At 43.8% G+C, this 18532-nt stretch overlaps 1 protein-coding gene across 1 annotated transcript; it reads right to left on the bottom strand.

Moving 5' to 3' along the window:
- Nucleotides 1–1039: 1039 nt before the first annotated feature.
- Nucleotides 1040–15106, bottom strand: LOC110538585 (serine/threonine-protein kinase SBK1). The gene is made up of 4 exons (XM_036938659.1): nt 14821–15106; nt 9814–10052; nt 4828–5030; nt 1040–4418 (listed from the first exon to the last, which is right to left on the bottom strand). Exons 2-4 carry the CDS (start codon nt 9998–10000, stop codon nt 3633–3635), a joined length of 1176 nt encoding a protein of 391 aa, XP_036794554.1. The 5' UTR covers nt 10001–10052; nt 14821–15106; the 3' UTR covers nt 1040–3632.
- Nucleotides 15107–18532: the final 3426 nt, after the last annotated feature.

Below are 18532 nucleotides of genomic sequence, written 5' to 3' on the forward strand. Positions count from 1 at the left end.
TCCCATAACGTTACTAATAACAAAACACATAAATAACAGATTTATGAAATATCTACTCATGGGAATATATCAGCAGCTGAGAGGCAACAGAACTGGACTGCTGCTTTCAAAATGCATTGATGTTTATTTAAAGACAAAAAAGTGGTAAATGTATTTTTCTCCTGATCAGTCTAGTGTGTTTCTGAGGGGGTGGTGGGTGTGGCAGAGGGGGAAACAGAGCCCAGTGTGTTTCTGAAGGGGTGGTGGGTGTGGCAGAGGGGGAAACAGAGCCCAGTGTGTTTCTGAGGGGGTGGTGGGTGTGGCAGAGGGGGAAACAGGGCCCAGTGTGTTTCTGAGGGGGTGGTGGGTGTGGCAGAGGGGGAAACAGGGTCCAGTGTGTTTCTGAGGGGGTGGTGGGTGTGGCAGAGGGGGAAACAGGGTCCAGTGTGTTTCTGAGGGGGTGGTGGGTGTGGCAGAGGGGGAAACAGGGCCCAGTGTGTTTCTGAGGGGGTGGTGGGTGTGGCAGAGGGGGAAACAGAGCCCAGTGTGTTTCTGAGGGGGTGGTGGGTGTGGCAGAGGGGGAAACAGGGCCCAGTGTGTTTCTGAGGGGGTGGTGGGTGTGGCAGAGGGGGAAACAGGGTCCAGTGTGTTTCTGAGGGGGTGGTGGGTGTGGCAGAGGGGGAAACAGAGCCCAGTGTGTTTCTGAGGGGGTGGTGGGTGTGGCAGAGGGGGAAACAGGGTCCAGTGTGTTTCTGAGGGGGTGGTGGGTGTGGCAGAGGGGGAAACAGGGTCCAGTGTGTTTCTGAGGGGGTGGTGGGTGTGGCAGAGGGGGAAACAGAGCCCAGTGTGTTTCTGAGGGGGTGGTGGGTGTGGCAGAGGGGGAAACAGGGCCCAGTGTGTTTCTGAGGGGGTGGTGGGTGTGGCAGAGGGGGAAACAGAGCCCAGTGTGTTTCTGAGGGGGTGGTGGGTGTGGCAGAGGGGGAAACAGGGCCCAGTGTGTTTGCTTGTGTTAACATACAATAAGTATTTTCTCCAGTGGCAGAAAAATAAATACTGAAACTTTTCACTCTAGAGATTTATTTCAACAGCGTTCCTGCAGAGCAATATTGATTCATGCAAACATTTCTGAAAAACACAACACACAGAGAGAGGCGAGTCTATTCTAAAATGAACTGTTGTGCATTTCTCCCAAATGCCTCATGTATTTCAGATTTTCCATGGTGGACATGATATCCAGTATCCCATCCTGTTTTCCACCTTTTATATTGTTTCCATTTCAAAGGTAAGCCACACAAAATAAAACAAATAATTAAAGTCACATCCCAAACGTACTTGTGGACATGTAGGTAGTATCCCCATAGTCCCACTACATCGTCTGTGATCTTGTGATGGAAGCCTATACAAATACAGCACGTCAAATACAATGGAACAATTCTTTTTTGCTATTTCAGCCCTGGATTTTGTTTTGAGAACAATATCAAATTATGCAAATTTGTGCCACAGCAAAATTTCACTATACAACTATTTTTTTGCACATATTTTTCACTTGAACAATTACTGTACGAGCTGATTTCACACGTTTTCTTTATTAACCATGCAATTAAGAAAATGCTCATCCATTCATCCTTTGATGCTTTCATCTGACATCTGCATGTACACATTTGCCAAACGAATGTATAAAATAAAAAACCAGTCAAAGAAATTCATTTGTAGGATTCTGCCTTTTTACCTACTGTTAAAAGCTAAAAGATAAGAAATGAGTTATGGTACGACATGCCCACAGAACATGTAGGTTCAGCTGGAGGTTTTAAATGATCCCTAAAAGAGGATGTATATGGTGTGTATATGGTATAATACATTATAAAGAGTATACCTGAGAAAACTCTAAATGAAACCACTTTATGCTTTACATAAAACATGAACATTTCGTCCTCATGTCACCATGACACAACAGTCAATAAAGTAAAGTAAAACCATAGTAGCGTTAAGCTTCTAATGGTTATGTCTACTGCAGGCTATCACCTAAAGTCAGCATCGGTGTTCTTATCCATTACTGCATTACTGTCATGGTGTACCAGGCCTAGCAGGCATAGCAGGCAGACAAGAGGAGGTGAACTAAACACTCGGACTGACATAATAATGCACTATAGCTACTGCTAAAGAGGTAATGGCCAACATCAACATAATCCATTCACATGAGATGAAAAGCAGTTCCATGGGATTATATGACATTGCTATGGGGGAAGGTCAAATGCAGTTTCCCTTTTCAAAATAGCTGCTTAAATTGCGCTAGCAGTAAAACACTGGCAAACGTAAAGTATAAAACAAGTCAAATCTCTAATGCTACTTTAGAAAATAAATAGAAAAAATATATGTTCAGAAATCAAGGACTCAAATAAATAATATTAACAAAAACGACATTACATAAAGCTCTTATACCCACAGAACATAAGGGTATACAATACAAACACACCATAGTACCATTGGTTCACATTGCACTATGGTAAAAGTCACAATGACAGCCAACACTCTCTAATTATCTTTTACTGGTGCAATTACATCAGATTCAAAATGGTTTAATTTCTTCCATTATTCCATGAGCCATTTATCAGAGAAGTCATTTTTTGCAGAGAAGTTGCTTGAACATATTGCTTTATGATAGGATCTGGTGAGCTCCAATACAACTTACTAGGACATTATGTTGCTATTCTGTAAAAGCTTGTTTTGTCCTTCACATGTTTGTTGTCTCTGTCCGATCTTGTTGTACATTTTAGTCTGAATATAGCTACAGTACAATACATCAATAAATGCCTGCAGACGCCCACACATCTGTTCAGTAATCAGTACTGGTTGTGATTGTCTTTTGTCATTCCCTCAGAGTTAATCGTCAGTAGGAATGTCTGTCAGAATCTATAGTGAAACAACCACCTCCTTCAAGCACCAACCATCATTTTTCCTCATCTTCCTTTCTCCCCAACCTGGTCTCAGAGCATTTTGTATTACTCTGTTCATAAATCCGTGACACTCCATTTAGCATGATATGCTACGTTTCGTTTCGTATGGTATGTATAATTTGTGGATGTCCATCACCCATTTCGTATGATATATAATGATTTAAATTTCGTATTATATATTACAAATTTTCTAAACGTACATTAAGCTACAAATTTGCAAAAGATACTATATGTTACGAATTCTATCTAGGGGGCTAACTTTAGCTAACTGGCTAACGTTAGCTAGGCTGGGGGTTAGGGGTCAGGGTTAGGGTTAGGGTTAGCTAAAAGGGTTAAGGTTAGGGGAAGGATTAGCTAACATGGTAAGTAGCTAAAAAGTAGTAAGTAGTTCAAAAGTTGCTAGAGTTATCCGTGATGATATTCATATTTGCTACCTTTTGGTTGCTAGACATTCGAGTCATACGCCTGACCAACCACCCAACTTTCGTTTTTGCCTTAAGTAACCACCTGTCTTATGTAACCTTACAAAAAGTAACATATCATAATAATTTCAGTGTCGAGGATTTACATTTACGATGTTACTTCTAGTCTATGAGACCAGGCTGTTCTTCCACCTCTTCCTTTAACCAGGAAGATTGTTCTCTGTTATTTGACCATCGTATGTTAGTGTGTGTGTATGTGTGTGCACATAGCCAATCTCTACACACAGATTTCAATGGGCGTGGCGACCAAGATGCGTCCGGCCCCTCCGTTGTCACGGGAGACACGTTCGTAGCTGCTGGTGGAGGAGGGGGAGCCGGTGGAGGAGTAGTGTCCGCCCATGGGCTCTATCAGGCTCTGCTGCTTTAGCCTGTCCACCAGTACATCCTCTTCAGATGACGACGAGCTGAGCTCCACCTGGGGCCCACTGCCCACTGACCCTCCTCCCGCAACGCTGCTGCTGCCCGACTCATTGTCCAGCATCCAGTGGTGGTTGAAGTAGCTGAAAACCTCCTTAACAGAGCAGCGGCGCTCCTGCTCGATGGACAGGAGCCTGCGGAACATGCGCAGCCCCTCGTCTGTGAAGCGCCGCCACTGAGAGGGCACCGTGCCCGTCCGGCGCCGCTGCCAGCGCACAAACTCCTGGTAGAAGGCGTCCGACGGCAGGGCCTTCTCCCAGGGGAAGTTGCCGGTGAGCATGCAGAAGAGGAGGACACCGAAGGCCCACACGTCAGTGCTGTAGTCCACGCAGAAGCCCTCGTGCTGAGAGGCGTCGCACAACTCCGGTGCCGTGTACGGGATGGTTCCGCTGACACGCTTCACTGGGGAGCCGGCACGCCGCGTCATGCCGAAGTCTGACAGCTTGACCTTACGGCACTCTTTGTCAAAGATGAGGATGTTCTCAGGCTTGATGTCCCGGTGGACTAGCTTCTTACAGTGCAGGTAGTCCAGGGCGATGGCCACCTGGTGGACACAACGCTTAGCCACCGCCTCTGGAAGACCCACCTAAACAGAGACGAGTACACACTGAGGTCAAACAATCCACCAGCAAGTAAAATATTTAAGCCGTCCGTGAGAATGTGTGTTTGGCAATAAGCCAAGGATTTTATGTAACTCTCCACTGTACATGTTGACTAGGGGTTATCAGGTATTACATTAGTTGTAGAAAATAACTTTCCATAAATAGTCTTCAATGGATGACGAGTGGTTAGATAATGACTTGGATTATGTTGCTATCTGAGCTTTTTCTAAAAATAGATATACAGCACCGATATCTCACATTAATTTTACACATGAACATTTATTATGTTGAATCTGTACATTATCCTTCAGCTGGAAATAAAATTGCTTTTATGTTATTCCTATTTCAGACATTATGTTGAGAGCCTTCTATTGTAACAGCAGATGAACACACCTGAGGGGGAATGACGTCGAAGAGGTCTCCTGCCAGGGCATACTCCTGAGCGAAGACGTAGTAGTCGTCTGTCTCAAAGGCAATGCCGAACATGTTGATGATAAAGGGGCAGGGAGACAGGTAGAGAGAGATGCTGTACTCCCTTAAGAAGCTCTTCAGTTTGGTTGTTTTCTTCCTCAAGAACTTCAGAGCCATCTTAGTGCCTAGAACATAATGTACAGTACTGGATGAAAAATGTTCTGTGAGTTCTATGAGACAGTTAGCTGCACCAAATTTAGGCTTGTAAATAAATTAAACTGATATTAATTACCAAACCTGTCTGGGATTAATTCAATTTAGTGAGGTTACAGGATTTCATCCAAGACCACATTTTTTTCACTGAGGGAGTGATCTATAAATATATTTATAAATATTCCAAAGCCTCTGTCAGAATAGTTTAGTCACGACACCATCCTCTTTACCTACAGAGGGGAGGGGATGGGGCTGCATGGGCACTTCAGCTTTGATGCAGCGGATTTGGCAGTAAATTGAAAGTGATTACATACAAAAGTGTTTCAGTAAACACGTACTGAAATAGAGCCAGTAAGTGCAACACTAATAAAATTAGAGCCAATGATTGGGAGGGGGAGCTGCTTTTCCTTTGCCTGTCTGTAAACCCTTGTGATTCATATACACTCAGTATAAAAAACATTAAGAACACCTTTCCATGTCAGACTGACCAGGTGAATCCAGGTGAAAGCTATGATCCCTTATTGATGTCACTTGTTAAATCCACTTCAATCAGTGTAGATGAAGGGGAGGCGACAGGTTAAAGAAGGATTTTTAAGTCTTGAGACAATTGAAGATATGGATTGTGTATGTGTGCCATTCAGAGGGTGAATGGGCAAGACAAAATATTTAAGTGCCTTTGAATGGGGAATGGTAGTAGGTGCCAGGCACACCGGTTTGTGTCAAGAACTGCAACGCTGCTGGGTTTTTCCACCCTCAACAGTTTCCCGGCTGTATCAAGAATGGTCCACCATCCAAAGGACATCCAGCCAACTTGACACAACTGTGGGAAGCATTGTAGTCAACATGGGCCAGCATCTCTGTGGTACACTTTCGACACCTTGAGAGTCCATGCCCCAATGAAATTAGGCTGTTCTGAGGGTAAGGGAGGGGGGCAACTCAATATTAGGAAGGTGTTCCTAATGTTTGGTATATGCAGTGTATAACATAAAGACACAGGAAGCGTGACATGGATTATGTCGTCTGGGAGGAATAGCGCAGAGCAATCTGGAAGGAAACGTCTCAGAACCTTCTACCGACCACAGCCTATTTCCCCGAATGACAGGAAAACAGAAATTAGCAGAGGAAATATGGGAAGGGGACAAGGTCAAGACTAGGAGATGGAAATTTGCCAGATAGAAATGCCTCAATGTCTGTCTCTCCCTGGTGCCACAGTGGCTCTGTGAGCTCAGGGGAAAAGAGAAGCTTCTTCAATAGCATCACCTCAGCTCTGGTCAGAGCATAAAGTAGTGAGCATGCAGACCTGACGCTTGGGTTCAATCTTGGTTTCATCAGACCAGAGAATCTTGTTTCTCATGGTCTAAGAGTCCTTTAGGTGCCTTTTGGCAATCTCCAAGCTGGCTGACATGTGCCTTTTACTGAGAAGTGGCTTCCATCTAGTGGCTTCCATTGGTGGAGTGCTGCAGAAAATGGTTGTCCTTCTGGAAGGTTCTCCCATCTCCACAGAGGAACTGGAGCTCTGTCCGAGTGACCATTGGGTTCTTGGTCACCTTCCTGACCAAGGCCCTTCTCTCCCGATTGCTCAGTTTGTCCTGGTGGCCAGCTATAGGAAGTGTCTTGGTCTTTCTAAACTTCTTCCATTTAAGAATGATGTTCTTGGGGACCTTCAATGATGCAGACATTTTTTGGTACCCTTCCTCAGATCTGTGCCTTGACACAATCCTGTCTCAGAAGCCTACAGACAATTCCTTCAACCTCATGGCTTGGTTTTTGCTCTGACATGCACTATCAACTGTGGGACCTTACATAGACCGGTGTGCCTTTCCAAATCATTTTCATCAAGTTGTAGAAACATCTCAAGGATGATCAATGGTAACAGGATGCACCTGAGCTCAATTTCAAGTCTCATTGCAAAGAGTCTTGAATACTTATGGAAATAAGGTATTTCTGTTTAGATTTTTTATACATTTGCAAAAGAAAATGTAAAACTGTTTTCTCGTTGTCATTATGGAGTATTGTGTGTAGATTGATGAGGATTTGTATTTATTTAATCCATTTTAGAATAAGGCTGTAACACAACATGTATACTTTCAGAATGCACTGTGTATTTTTTCATAAAAGTCCTCTTGGGTTTCTAACCACCTGCACACATCTTTACTCTACCTTGTTTTGTTAATGTCACTGTTTGTCTTTCAATTGTCTTTTTTTGTGTGAATAAATTAAACTAAAACTAAAAACGGAATGTTGAACTATTAAAATCAACAAAAAAAAATTGTATTGGGAAAATATTTGCACTGCAAATAGAAGATAACAAATATTGTCTCTCTATAGTTGTATACAAAAGTGAACACTAAATATTAATTGAACGTACTGTACATTTTGAAGAGATTTAGATGGATATTCACTCCCAGAGAAATTGTGAATATTAATTCTAACTAAATCAGATTTGAAAGTGAAGAACTGTTTTGATAGCTTGCTTCAAAATGATTTGATCTCCTAATATACATTTTTGCTGAATTGTGGTAATCCCACATGATGACTGATATGCAATGAATTATTCCAGAACGACAGCTCTACATTCAAGCTAATATCCACCTGTATGATGGATTGAGTGAGCATTATCAAAGCTATCATCAAACTATAAAATAAAGATTGGTCTCCCCTATGAATCATCCTAATCTGAGATTATACCCAAATTTACAGCCACCCTAATCCAAATTTACAGCCACCCTAATTACACAGCAGCATGATTAAGAAGTCATCATATAAATACTATTCAACACATCTCTGACGGCAAGAAATCTTCTCATTATTTATGTCCTGAGCTGATAACGTCAAATGTTTGAATTTGGGAATGTAATATAGTGGCAGCGTGGGATCCGAGAGCTGGGTAAATATTTTTTACCTTTATTTAACTAGACAAGTCAATGAAGAAAAAATTATTATTTACAATGACGGCCTACACCGGCCACACCCGGACGACACTGGGCCAATTGTGCGCCGCCCTATGGGACTACCAATCACGGCGGGTAGTGATACAGCCTGGATGTAAGTGTTTTTGGACATGATTTAGGTCTAATGACAACCCAGTGACAGTGGTTTTGTACATGATTTAGGTCTAATGACAACCCAGTGGTAGTGGTTTTGGACATGATTTAGGTCTAATGACAACCCAGTGACAGTGGTTTTGTACATGATTTAGGTCTAATGACAACCCAGTGATAGTGGTTTTGGATATGATTTAGGTCTAATGACAACCCAGTGACAGTGGTTTTGTACATGATTTAGGTCTAATGACAACCCAGTAATAGTGGTTTTGTACATGATTTAGGTCTAATGACAACCCAGTGACAGTGGTTTTGTACATGATTTAGGTCTAATGACAACCCAGTAATAGTGGTTTTGTACATGATTTAGGTCTAATGACAACCCAGTGATAGTGGTTTTGGACATGATTTTGGTCTAATGACAACCCAGTGATATTTAGGTCTAATGACAGTGGTTTTGGACATGATTTAGGTCTAATGACAACCCAGTGATAGTGGTTTTGTAAATGATTTAGGTCTAATGACAACCCAGTGATAGTGGTTTTGGACATGATTTAGGTCTAATGACAACCCAGTGATAGTGGTTTTGTACATGATTTAGGTCTAATGACAACCCAGTGATAGTGGTTTTGTAAATGATTTAGGTCTAATGACAACCCAGTGGTAGTGGTTTTGGACATGATTTAGGTCTAATGACAACCCAGTGATAGTGGTTTTGGATATGATTTAGGTCTGATGACAACCCAGTGATAGTGGTTTTGTACATGATTTAGGTCTAATGACAACCCAGTGATAGTGGTTTTGTAAATGATTTAGGTCTAATGACAACCCAGTGGTAGTGGTTTTGGACATGATTTAGGTCTAATGACAACCCAGTGGTAGTGGTTTTGGACATGATTTAGGTCTAATGACAACCCAGTGATAGTGGTTTTGTACAATATTTAGGTCTAATGATAGTGGTTTTGGACATGATTTAGGTCTAATGACAACCCAGTGGTAGTGGTTTTGGACATGATTTAGGTCTAATGACAACCCAGTGATAGTGGTTTTGGACATGATTTAGGTCTAATGACAACCCAGTGATAGGGGTTTTGGATAGATCCAGTTGGTGTGTCCTTTCACTGCTTTATAAAAGAGCGGAGGACAACTGTGCTTTTTGGTGGCTTGTGTATGTCATTATTCCCCTAGATGTAGGAGGGTCATTTGCTCCCCCCCACACACTTTAGAGTTAGTTAAATAAGACTGTAAAGTGTACTGAGCAGATGGTTGACATTTTGTCTTGCATTTTATGTCACAAAGGTTGAAAAGATTTGCTAAAATGGGTCATTTTGATAAGCAATCTGGATGGGGTTTGTGCTTCACTGCTATTCCGAAACTAGGGACGTCGCATTCACTGTAATTATGGTCCACAAATGAATTCTTTAAAGAGTGGAGCGATCTAAATACTTCAAAGATGTGTAAGATTACTGTGGCCGTGGAAAACATGTTAAAAAAAACACATTTTAGATGGAATCTGGAGTGAATCGAAATGTTCTGATTGTAAACACTGATATAAAACCCCAGAATGTTTCATTTCTTTTCACATCAGCAAGCAATGTTTCTGTTTTGTTGAGCTCTGTTGGTGGTCTGTCTGGAATAGACCAACTGACATGAATATAACACATTGGTTATTCTCAATGGCGCAGGTAGCTTCCATCAGAGACAAACTCACCCCTGATTTTGTGGATGACCAGGTCCACTTTCCCATAGGTACCCTTACCCAGCTCCCTGATGACCTCATAGTACTTGCTGATGTCTAGCTTCTCCAGGTTCTGGGCAGCAATGAGCTGCAGCTCCTCCAGGATGTCAATGGAGGCGCGGGACCCAGACCCGTGGGACCCATGGGGAGAGGAGCTCATTCTGCCTGGGAGAGATGCCTGGAGCACAGGGATCTGGTGACTGCTGTTGTTCCTAAAGAAGTTAACAGGAGGAGCAGGAAGGAATGCAAGGTTAAAGAGAGATAGGCACGTAGCCTATACAGTGAAAACGGTGGATACACCAATGGCTTTTGTGTCTCACCTCTCTCTACACACAGAGAGACACACACCTCGCTTATCGACAACATCAAAGACAATGAGTGTTTTGTATCCGAGACAAATAAGCTCTTATGTAACCATTGCATCCTGCGTTAAACACAGATCTACTTTCCGCTGTGTGAAGCCCCTTTCAAGTGACCGAGATCACAGGCCTCAGTTTCCACCCAGAGAACAGTGCTGGGAAACACACAACCACTGAAGAGGAAAGAACAGAGACAGCTAATTCCCTTTCCACTTCACTAATCAGTCACTCGCACTCTGGATTCAGATCATTTGGCTATGCTTCTTCTGTTACTCTTCTGTGCCCTACAAAACTTTGGAAGGCACAGCTCCTGTTAGAGTTCTGTGAGATCCATAAAACCTTTAGTCTAAGTCTGAGCCTCAAATTACTCCGAGCATCAACTCAACATTCACTTGCATGGAAAAGGAGAGACACAGCGAAAACAGTGGTTCATTCTTGACAGGTACTTTCATTATCTTGCCTGCCGGTGAAATTTTGTCAGCTCAGCTCATTGCAGATCTGTTTCAGTCGGCCGTCTGATCCAAGACCATGTAACGACAAGCCAAGAAACACTCATTTGCAATATCCTTTCTTTCATCACCCAGGGCAGACAAATCTCTGAATGACTGAATGAACTTCACGGCCCTGATGGTACAGCAGAATAGTGCCATCTCTCATTAATGAAGATAAGAATGTGTTGAATGAGACAGGATGTGAGAGACATCCTGTGGATAGTCCATCTGTGTATGCCTCAGGGACGGTTCCACAGTGTGTGTGTGTGTGTGTGTGTGTGTGTGTGTGTGTGTGTGTGTGTGTGTGTGTGTGTGTGCACTTATTTTTCTGTGAGTTTGTGCATTGTACATGTGTGACAATTCACTGAGGAGGTTGTTTCAACAGGGGAGCCAGCTGGCTGTCCATCAAAGCAGTACTATGACTACTAGCAGCAGTCGAGTCAGCATCCCACTGACAAGGTTATTAAAACACACAACAGCCTAGGCAGCCCAGTCTCGGTTCTCTTCTACATATGAAGATGAACCAGCGCCTCAAACACACACACACACACACACACACACACACACACACACACACACACACACACACACACACACACACACACACACACACACACACACACACACACACACACACACACACACTTCTGCATGGTTTGTGTCATATCAAAGAGCCTGGAGATGAAAGGAGAGTCAAACAGTGGTAATTAAGCTCTTCTCCTCTGCTGCAGCCCTGACTCAGCCCCACAGCAGCCACCAGGCCCGCTCCCTCGCTGCTCCCAGTCCCCGTCCCTGGAATATTCATGCCCCCAGTCCCCGTCCCCGGAATATTCCTGCCCCCAGACCCCGTCCCCGCTTCATGCCCCCAGTCCCCGTCCCCGCTTCCTGCCCCCAGACCCCGTCCCCGCTTCCTGCCCCCAGTCCCCGTCCCCGGAATATTCATGCCATCGCTATTCCCAGGAGGACCTCTGGGAGCATCAAGCTCTGTTTGTCACACAGATAGAGCACTGTGACCACCGTGCCATGTCTCTCCTCAATGTGATTCAGCTCATCTCTATTCAAAGCACAGATGGAGCACAGTTTGACTGGTGTACCTTGAGTCACAGCCCTCATCCCCACCCCTCCTCCTTCTGTATCCCCATGTGACGCTGGTCTTTGCATAAAGCACTAGAGAAAAGGTGGTCGATGAGGATTGGTGACTGGAGGGCCCAAGGGGCAGTACTGCATGTGGGGGAGGGGCTGGGTAGTACTGCAGATGGGGGAGGGGCTGAGCAGTGCAGTAAGAGGCCTGGACACTGAGGACCTTTTTGTCGCCTTGCTGCATGCAGCTCACAGCTCATAGAGGGCAGACAGGCAGACAGGCTGTAGTTAATTGCTGGCGATGCCAGGGATATTGACTTACAGTCTGGGTTCTATGTGACTATAGGTAGGATACGTGACAACCCGCACAAAGTGCTGAGAAATGGTCATCTGCCTCCTGCTCTCCACACTCACACGTGCACGCAGACACATTTACACTCACACAAACACACCCCACACAACAGAAAGAGCAGCACAGCAAGAGCTGCCTTGGCCAGCTGATCAATGCTGCCTGCCAAGGTCCATTCTTGAGTATTTACACCTAATAATAATGTCTAATGTCTAATCAATAGATCTGGGAGTAAAGAGGTAATCCACCTACAAAATGTTACCATCACTGTAACATGAGCCGGAGTGATTCATTTGTAGATATGCAGTGTAAATTGTGAATATCAAGCTTTGTTAGTAAGATTTAATGTGATTAAGTACGATTTTCTAGAGGGGAAACAACAATGTAAATGACTGATTGACATGTCAAAATCTACACAAATCAAGAGACTGACTGTGAAATGGGATCACAGTTTTGTGATTTATTCTTCATGGCATTACCTGTCTCCCACAGTTACGATGTGGATGATTGCCGCCCAGTCCATGATTAAATGAGGAGTCTGGCACTCTTATAAATGTGTCCCATGTCCTCTGTAACACACGTTCACTGCCTTGTCTTGCTTAGCCATTTAGATTCAAATAGAAACTGTGACATGGTCTTTGATGTTGTAAAATGTATTCTTCCATGGATGCAACACAGCATCCATCTACAGCTGATTGTGTGTGCATAGCATGTCCTCTGTGTTGCTGTTCAGTGCAGTAGGTATTCTAACAAAGGTATCACAGTTACTTAGAGAAGTCCTACTACAGCTTTACTGGACGAAAGGCCGTTGATGCAGTGAGATTGCAATTTGAGTTCTGCTGGTCTGGTAGATAGTTCAATTACCTGGGCCATTGACCATGTTGGCAGGCTGTTGGAGTATGTCCTAAACCCAAACAGAACATCCAGCCAATGTACTGTTTTCTTTGTTTAACTGAGGAGTGGGGGCCATTCGCCTCAATTTGCTGTAAATGTTTGAACGAATCTAACACAGCCCATTTTGCCATCCTCAAAAAAGTACATTGTCCTACATTTCCAAACAGCTAGGGGGTGTGAATATAGTTTTGTGTGTTTGCATAGTACCAAAACTAATGTGCAGAATAGGTCAGCCTGTGTGGAGGGTGCTTTAGTTGTCATGACTCATAACACCTATGAATAATAAGGGTCAACATGGTTTATTTGGTGTTGTAACAGTGAGCAATTTAGACCAAAAGATAGAACAGTGCAGAAGTCCTTCTCCTGGGGTCTGTCCACTGGTAAAATTGGCTATATCCCAAGGACTAGGTGAACTGGGTGCCACTGTTGTTTCCTCTCACAGTCAAGGAGAAACGCCAGACAGACTGGCACCTTGATACCCTTAGCATATTATTGTCAAATACAAACAGGTGAGTGCCAGTAAGAAAACACCCACAATGCCCCCAAACCAGCAGCTCTCAAATCACAAAGCTCACAATTTGAATGATATAACGGTACATCTAGAATTAAGTTTGCGTCGTAAGAGAGGGATGGGTTTCTGTTGTCTCTCACAAACCATTCAAAATCCCCAGAGGGGTTTCTCCAACCTCCACCAACAGCAAAGTCAACTGTTTTCACTCACATTGCTTACATAACACTGTCACTCTCTGTCTGAGAGGAAAGCCATCCAACCTGCTGCTCTGGGTAATGCTGAGTATCTGAATATGATCCCCATTACATCTACAGTATGGTCAGTGAGGGACACTTCACAAAGAGTATAGTTTGCATATGCTCTGAATGCTACAGCTGTTTCTCCACCTCACACTGCTGTATGGCCAGTGTGAGATGGAGATGACAAAGGCAAAGGTTAGAATAGATATCCTCTGAACGCTCTGGCTAAGTGACCACAGAACACACAAGTCTTTGGATCACATGTCCCAGCACAGACAAAGCATAGACACTATTATCGTCAGACGCTATTATCTACAGCGTCTGACGAGAACAAGGACATGTTGTGTCTACAAGCAGCATGGAGGATTCATATGGAACTTTACTGTAGGTGTTAAAAGAATAGAAAAATAATTTGTGTAAAAGGTAAATGTGCGTGTGTGTGTGTGTGTGTGTGTGTGTGTGTGTGTGTGAACAGACAAACAGATAAGGCACTGAGGAGAGGAGCATAGGAACATCAACACCAACACACAACAGTTTACAATGACAGATGTAGCACTTGAGCACATCATATCCATTTCAAATGGCCTTCTACACAGGTATTTATTAATAGACATAAATATCACTGCAATTCATTGGAAGGCTATTTCACTATGATGCTGTCAAGCCAAATGGCTTCAGCCATAGGCTATCATACCCATTGTCCTTCTCCTACTGTTGACTATACTGGTCTCAGGCTACATGTTACGATGCCGTAGAGGTATTAAATAATAGGTTACAGTAAGACAATAATGCACAACAAATAACAATTTGAGAGATGTAAGCACACAATTTAAACCACCAAGCTAATTCTAAACCATATGTTAAAGCACATCGACTTGCTTGTAAACATGCCATTACGGGATGAAAACAGACCAGCAGGAATAATGAATGTGTGAAACATTATGCAAAATCAACAAGCAGGTATATAAAATCCAAATAAAAGCACTGATAAATTGATTGAAATTGTTATGATCCAACCAACAATGATGATTCCTTGTTATCAATCAATGTCTCTTACCTCTCAGATTGCGCTGCATGCAAGAGCTGGTGCTGTCATTCCGTTCAGCAGAAACTTTACTTGTATAGCAGGATAAACCGTTACAGGACTGGTCTGATTTTCAGTGCAAAATCGTGTCTCTGAATAGTGCAGATTCAACGCTTTGTTGCCAATATGCACAGCGGCGCACAATAATATCACCTTGCTGGTGCTTCTGTCTGCTTCGTCAGTACCTCTGTCAGACTGTCTTGCCCTATTGTTTCTGTCGGCCTACGGCTGCTAGATGCAACTACCGCCAGGCAGCGAGACTGCATCAACGCCAGCCCTCCGCAGCGGCGGTCCAATCCGAGAGCAGAGCGAAGCAGCAGCGGCGCGACATAAGGGAGGGAGGGGGTCTTGTCTCCATACAGATACCCAACATTCTCTCTCTTTGCGCAATGGGAATAAACAAGTAAAAAACCAGTGGAGGAGATATAATGTCATGTATTTGAGTAATATTTGACCCAGGACGTTTAAATAGCCTACAAATGTGTGTGGAACAAGTGTTGGTATCGGCAGGTGTCAAAATCGAATCAAATTGTATTTGTCACATGCGCTGAATACAACTGGTGTAGACTTTACCATGAAGTGCTTGCTTATGATCCCTTCCCAACGATGCAGAGTTAAAACATAATATAGAAAATAGAAACACAAGAGGAATCAACTAAAATACATGAGAATGGAACTACATACAGGGAGTACCAGTACCAGGTCAATGTGCATAGAGTGGGTACATATGTACATGAAGGCAGGGTAAAGGTGACTGCATCAGGATATGGACAGGTGGACAAGTGATTGACAGGTCAGGAGTTTGGACATAGGCTTTTGAAATGATGCCAATATTATGGATGCTTTAGTGCAGCAGTCAAAATGGTACTGAAAGCAGGCCTATTACATTCTAGACCACCATGTCCCATGGGACAAAGAGTAGCCAAAGCATGGCGTTTGAATTGTCATTGTCAACTTCTGAATCAGAACAAGGCATGCATTTAGATTGTAAAACTTACTCAAGGAATGAATAAGTGAGTCAAGGATATTATTTACATAACAAATGTAATTGAAATTCACAGACAGGCAGGTCAAGCAAGGTTGACCCATAGCAGGTCCATGTCAGAGGCAACCGTGCAAGACAAGTGATCATGAGTGTGGAGTGGGAGTAGCCTTTAGTGGTGGTCTCAGAGAAGATGTCTCAGAGAGTTTGATTCATGGTCACAGCAGAATTCTACCATGGCAAGGCAGTAAAGTATTCCCACATAAAGATTACAGTGTACTGCTGACCGTGATCTGCCCTGGCAGCTCTTTCCATCCTCAGTGGTTCTTCGTGACATTGAACCAGTGTAAAGCTGTGACTATGTGGAGTGAGCCAGAGACTAGAGTCTGAGAGTAGGCCACTTCATTGCTGAATAGGCTAGTTCAGAATTTCCGTTTTTGCATTGAATCACGTTCTCACAATCAGCATTTACCGTTATTAGTAAATTGCAAATTGCTGGCATGTGAGGGTGGAGAATTGGTGTGCTGTTCATTTGTAGATAGCAATGCACACATATTTCAAACTATTGTGACAGGTAGGCAATTGCATCCACTCACATTTTTCCCCCCAAATGCACTAAATCAGGCTGTGAATGTGACCAGAGTACTGGAGAGCATGTGCCCGAGGCAACGGCTTTCATTTGTTATATTTCTATGAGTATCCATTTCTAAACGGACACAGAGGACAGGCTTCCCACTACGTTAGGATCCCTCTCCACTGCACTTCTAACCGGATTGCCTCCAGAACATTTTGGTTTGGTCTGATTCATCCTCATCTGAGCGGGTCCAGACGCAAGACCTGCGTCACAGCAGTGGATTGGTATTCTGCTGGTAACAGGATTTGCCTCAAGTGAAAGACGGGATGATTTCTCCAACTGGCAGTCTGGCATGGCGGGACAGTTGTTAACAGGCCCATTAGACATGCACACGTCAGCAGCAGAAAACATACATTGATTTATTTGGAGGCATGGGCTTGAATTATTATTTGGCATAACATCGAGAGAGAGAGAGAACGAGTGTGTGTGTGTGTGTGTGTGTGTGTGTGTGTCGGGTGGGGTGGGGGGGGGGGGGGGTGAAGGGGGAATTACTTTCCATTGTGGCACCCTGGTCTGAACATCAGAGAGCACTCCTGTGATGAATGGATATAAATGGAAATAAATTATGTGACACAATAGTAACAGATTGTGTTGACAGTCTGAATGTTCTCTCCATCGATTAGTATAAAGGACTCATTTTCTCCTCGGGTCCTCATCATGACAGTTTACAAAAACCCTCTCTGTGTCCCTCTGTGCAACACAAACAACTAACTTATTGAGCTGTAAAACATACAAATGTGCCTTGGGTTAAAAATTCTGGTGTAAAATGTTCCAGTGTTGTGGCAGACGGCTGAAATATACATGTTTTCCTGAGCACCGTTAAGTAGATGGCTGTTGGCTGATTATCATGGCTCCCTGTTTAAATGCATTGTTTGATCAATTCCCCTGCAACTGGAATAATGAGGTCCCAGGGTTCTGCTGTAGAAAGCAGAGCACACAGACAGACAGACAGACAGACAGACAGACAGACAGACAGACAGACAGACAGACAGACAGACAGACTTGCTTTTGCAATATAAACACGTTCCCATGCCAACAAAGCCTTTCGAATTGAATTGAATGGCGAGAGAGAGAGAGAGAGAGAGGGAGAGAGAGAGAGAGATAGAGAGAGAGAGAGAGAGAGAGAGAGAGAGAGAGAGAGAGAGAGAGAACAAGGGGAACACCTGCAGCAGTGGCACAACCTCGGCACCAGCACCAGCCTTCTGCTATAAGTCTCACGCACAAACACATAATGGCACACTAGCACACACCTGCTCACACAATCTCACACTAGCTCACACGATCTCACACGATCTCACACTAGCTCACACGATCTCACACTAGCTCACACGATCTCACACGATCTCACACCAGCTCACACGATGTCATACTAGCTCACACTAGCTCACACTCATCCACACATGCGATCTCAAATGCTGTCTTCACAGACAAAATCATAGGCATTCTCATAGGATATGAGACTTGGACCAGGGAGAAAATGTAACCTAGATATAGAGATGCATCCCGTATCCTCTCATCCATTCCATTTCATTTGGACTGATTTGCATGCTAGACAGACGCTGGCTGCTGTTATTCAGTGTGACTGACTGACATTGACTAGGTTTATTAGAGAGCCAGGCCGTCAAACAGCTGGGGCCCCTTCTTTGAAGGTTACTGTGGCAATCTCCCAGAGTGCTCCACACCCGACATGACATCCCCCTGGGCTGCAGCCCAGTGTCCTAATCTCTACCTCCTGCAATCCCTCGCTCATTGCCTCCTAAACAACAACACCACTCAGACCTTGTGTACACTGCCCTTCCTCCTACATCTCTGCTCTGTACAGCCATTTCCTCTGAGATAGCCAGGCCTCATTTCTCTGAGCTGATGTTAATATGTTGTTGTGTTTTCTGAACACTGTGTTACTCTTTCAGGGCTTCGGAAATGAGCAGAGGAAGATTGATGGGGTTATGTAATTAGGCCTTCTCAAATGGAGAGTTTGCATGGCAAGGGGAATTAATCAGGGCCAGCGTGGTGGCAGTGTTTTCAAAATGCCTGACAGCGACAATGTCAAATCAAATCACATTTTATTT

Source organism: Oncorhynchus mykiss, chromosome 12 (assembly GCF_013265735.2).
Source record: "Oncorhynchus mykiss isolate Arlee chromosome 12, USDA_OmykA_1.1, whole genome shotgun sequence".
In the NCBI taxonomy this organism is placed as follows: Eukaryota; Metazoa; Chordata; class Actinopteri; order Salmoniformes; family Salmonidae; genus Oncorhynchus; species Oncorhynchus mykiss.

Coding starts and splice junctions, on each gene's coding strand:
- LOC110538585 (XM_036938659.1), bottom strand. CDS start 10,000: ATGAGCTCCTCTCCCCATGGGTCCCACGGGTCTGGGTCCCGCGCCTCC. Junction 5,031..9,813: donor GGTCATCCACAAAATCAGGG/GTGAGTTTGTCT, acceptor ATTATGTTCTAG/GCACTAAGATGGCTCTGAAG. Junction 4,419..4,827: donor TCGACGTCATTCCCCCTCAG/GTGTGTTCATCT, acceptor GTCTCTGTTTAG/GTGGGTCTTCCAGAGGCGGT.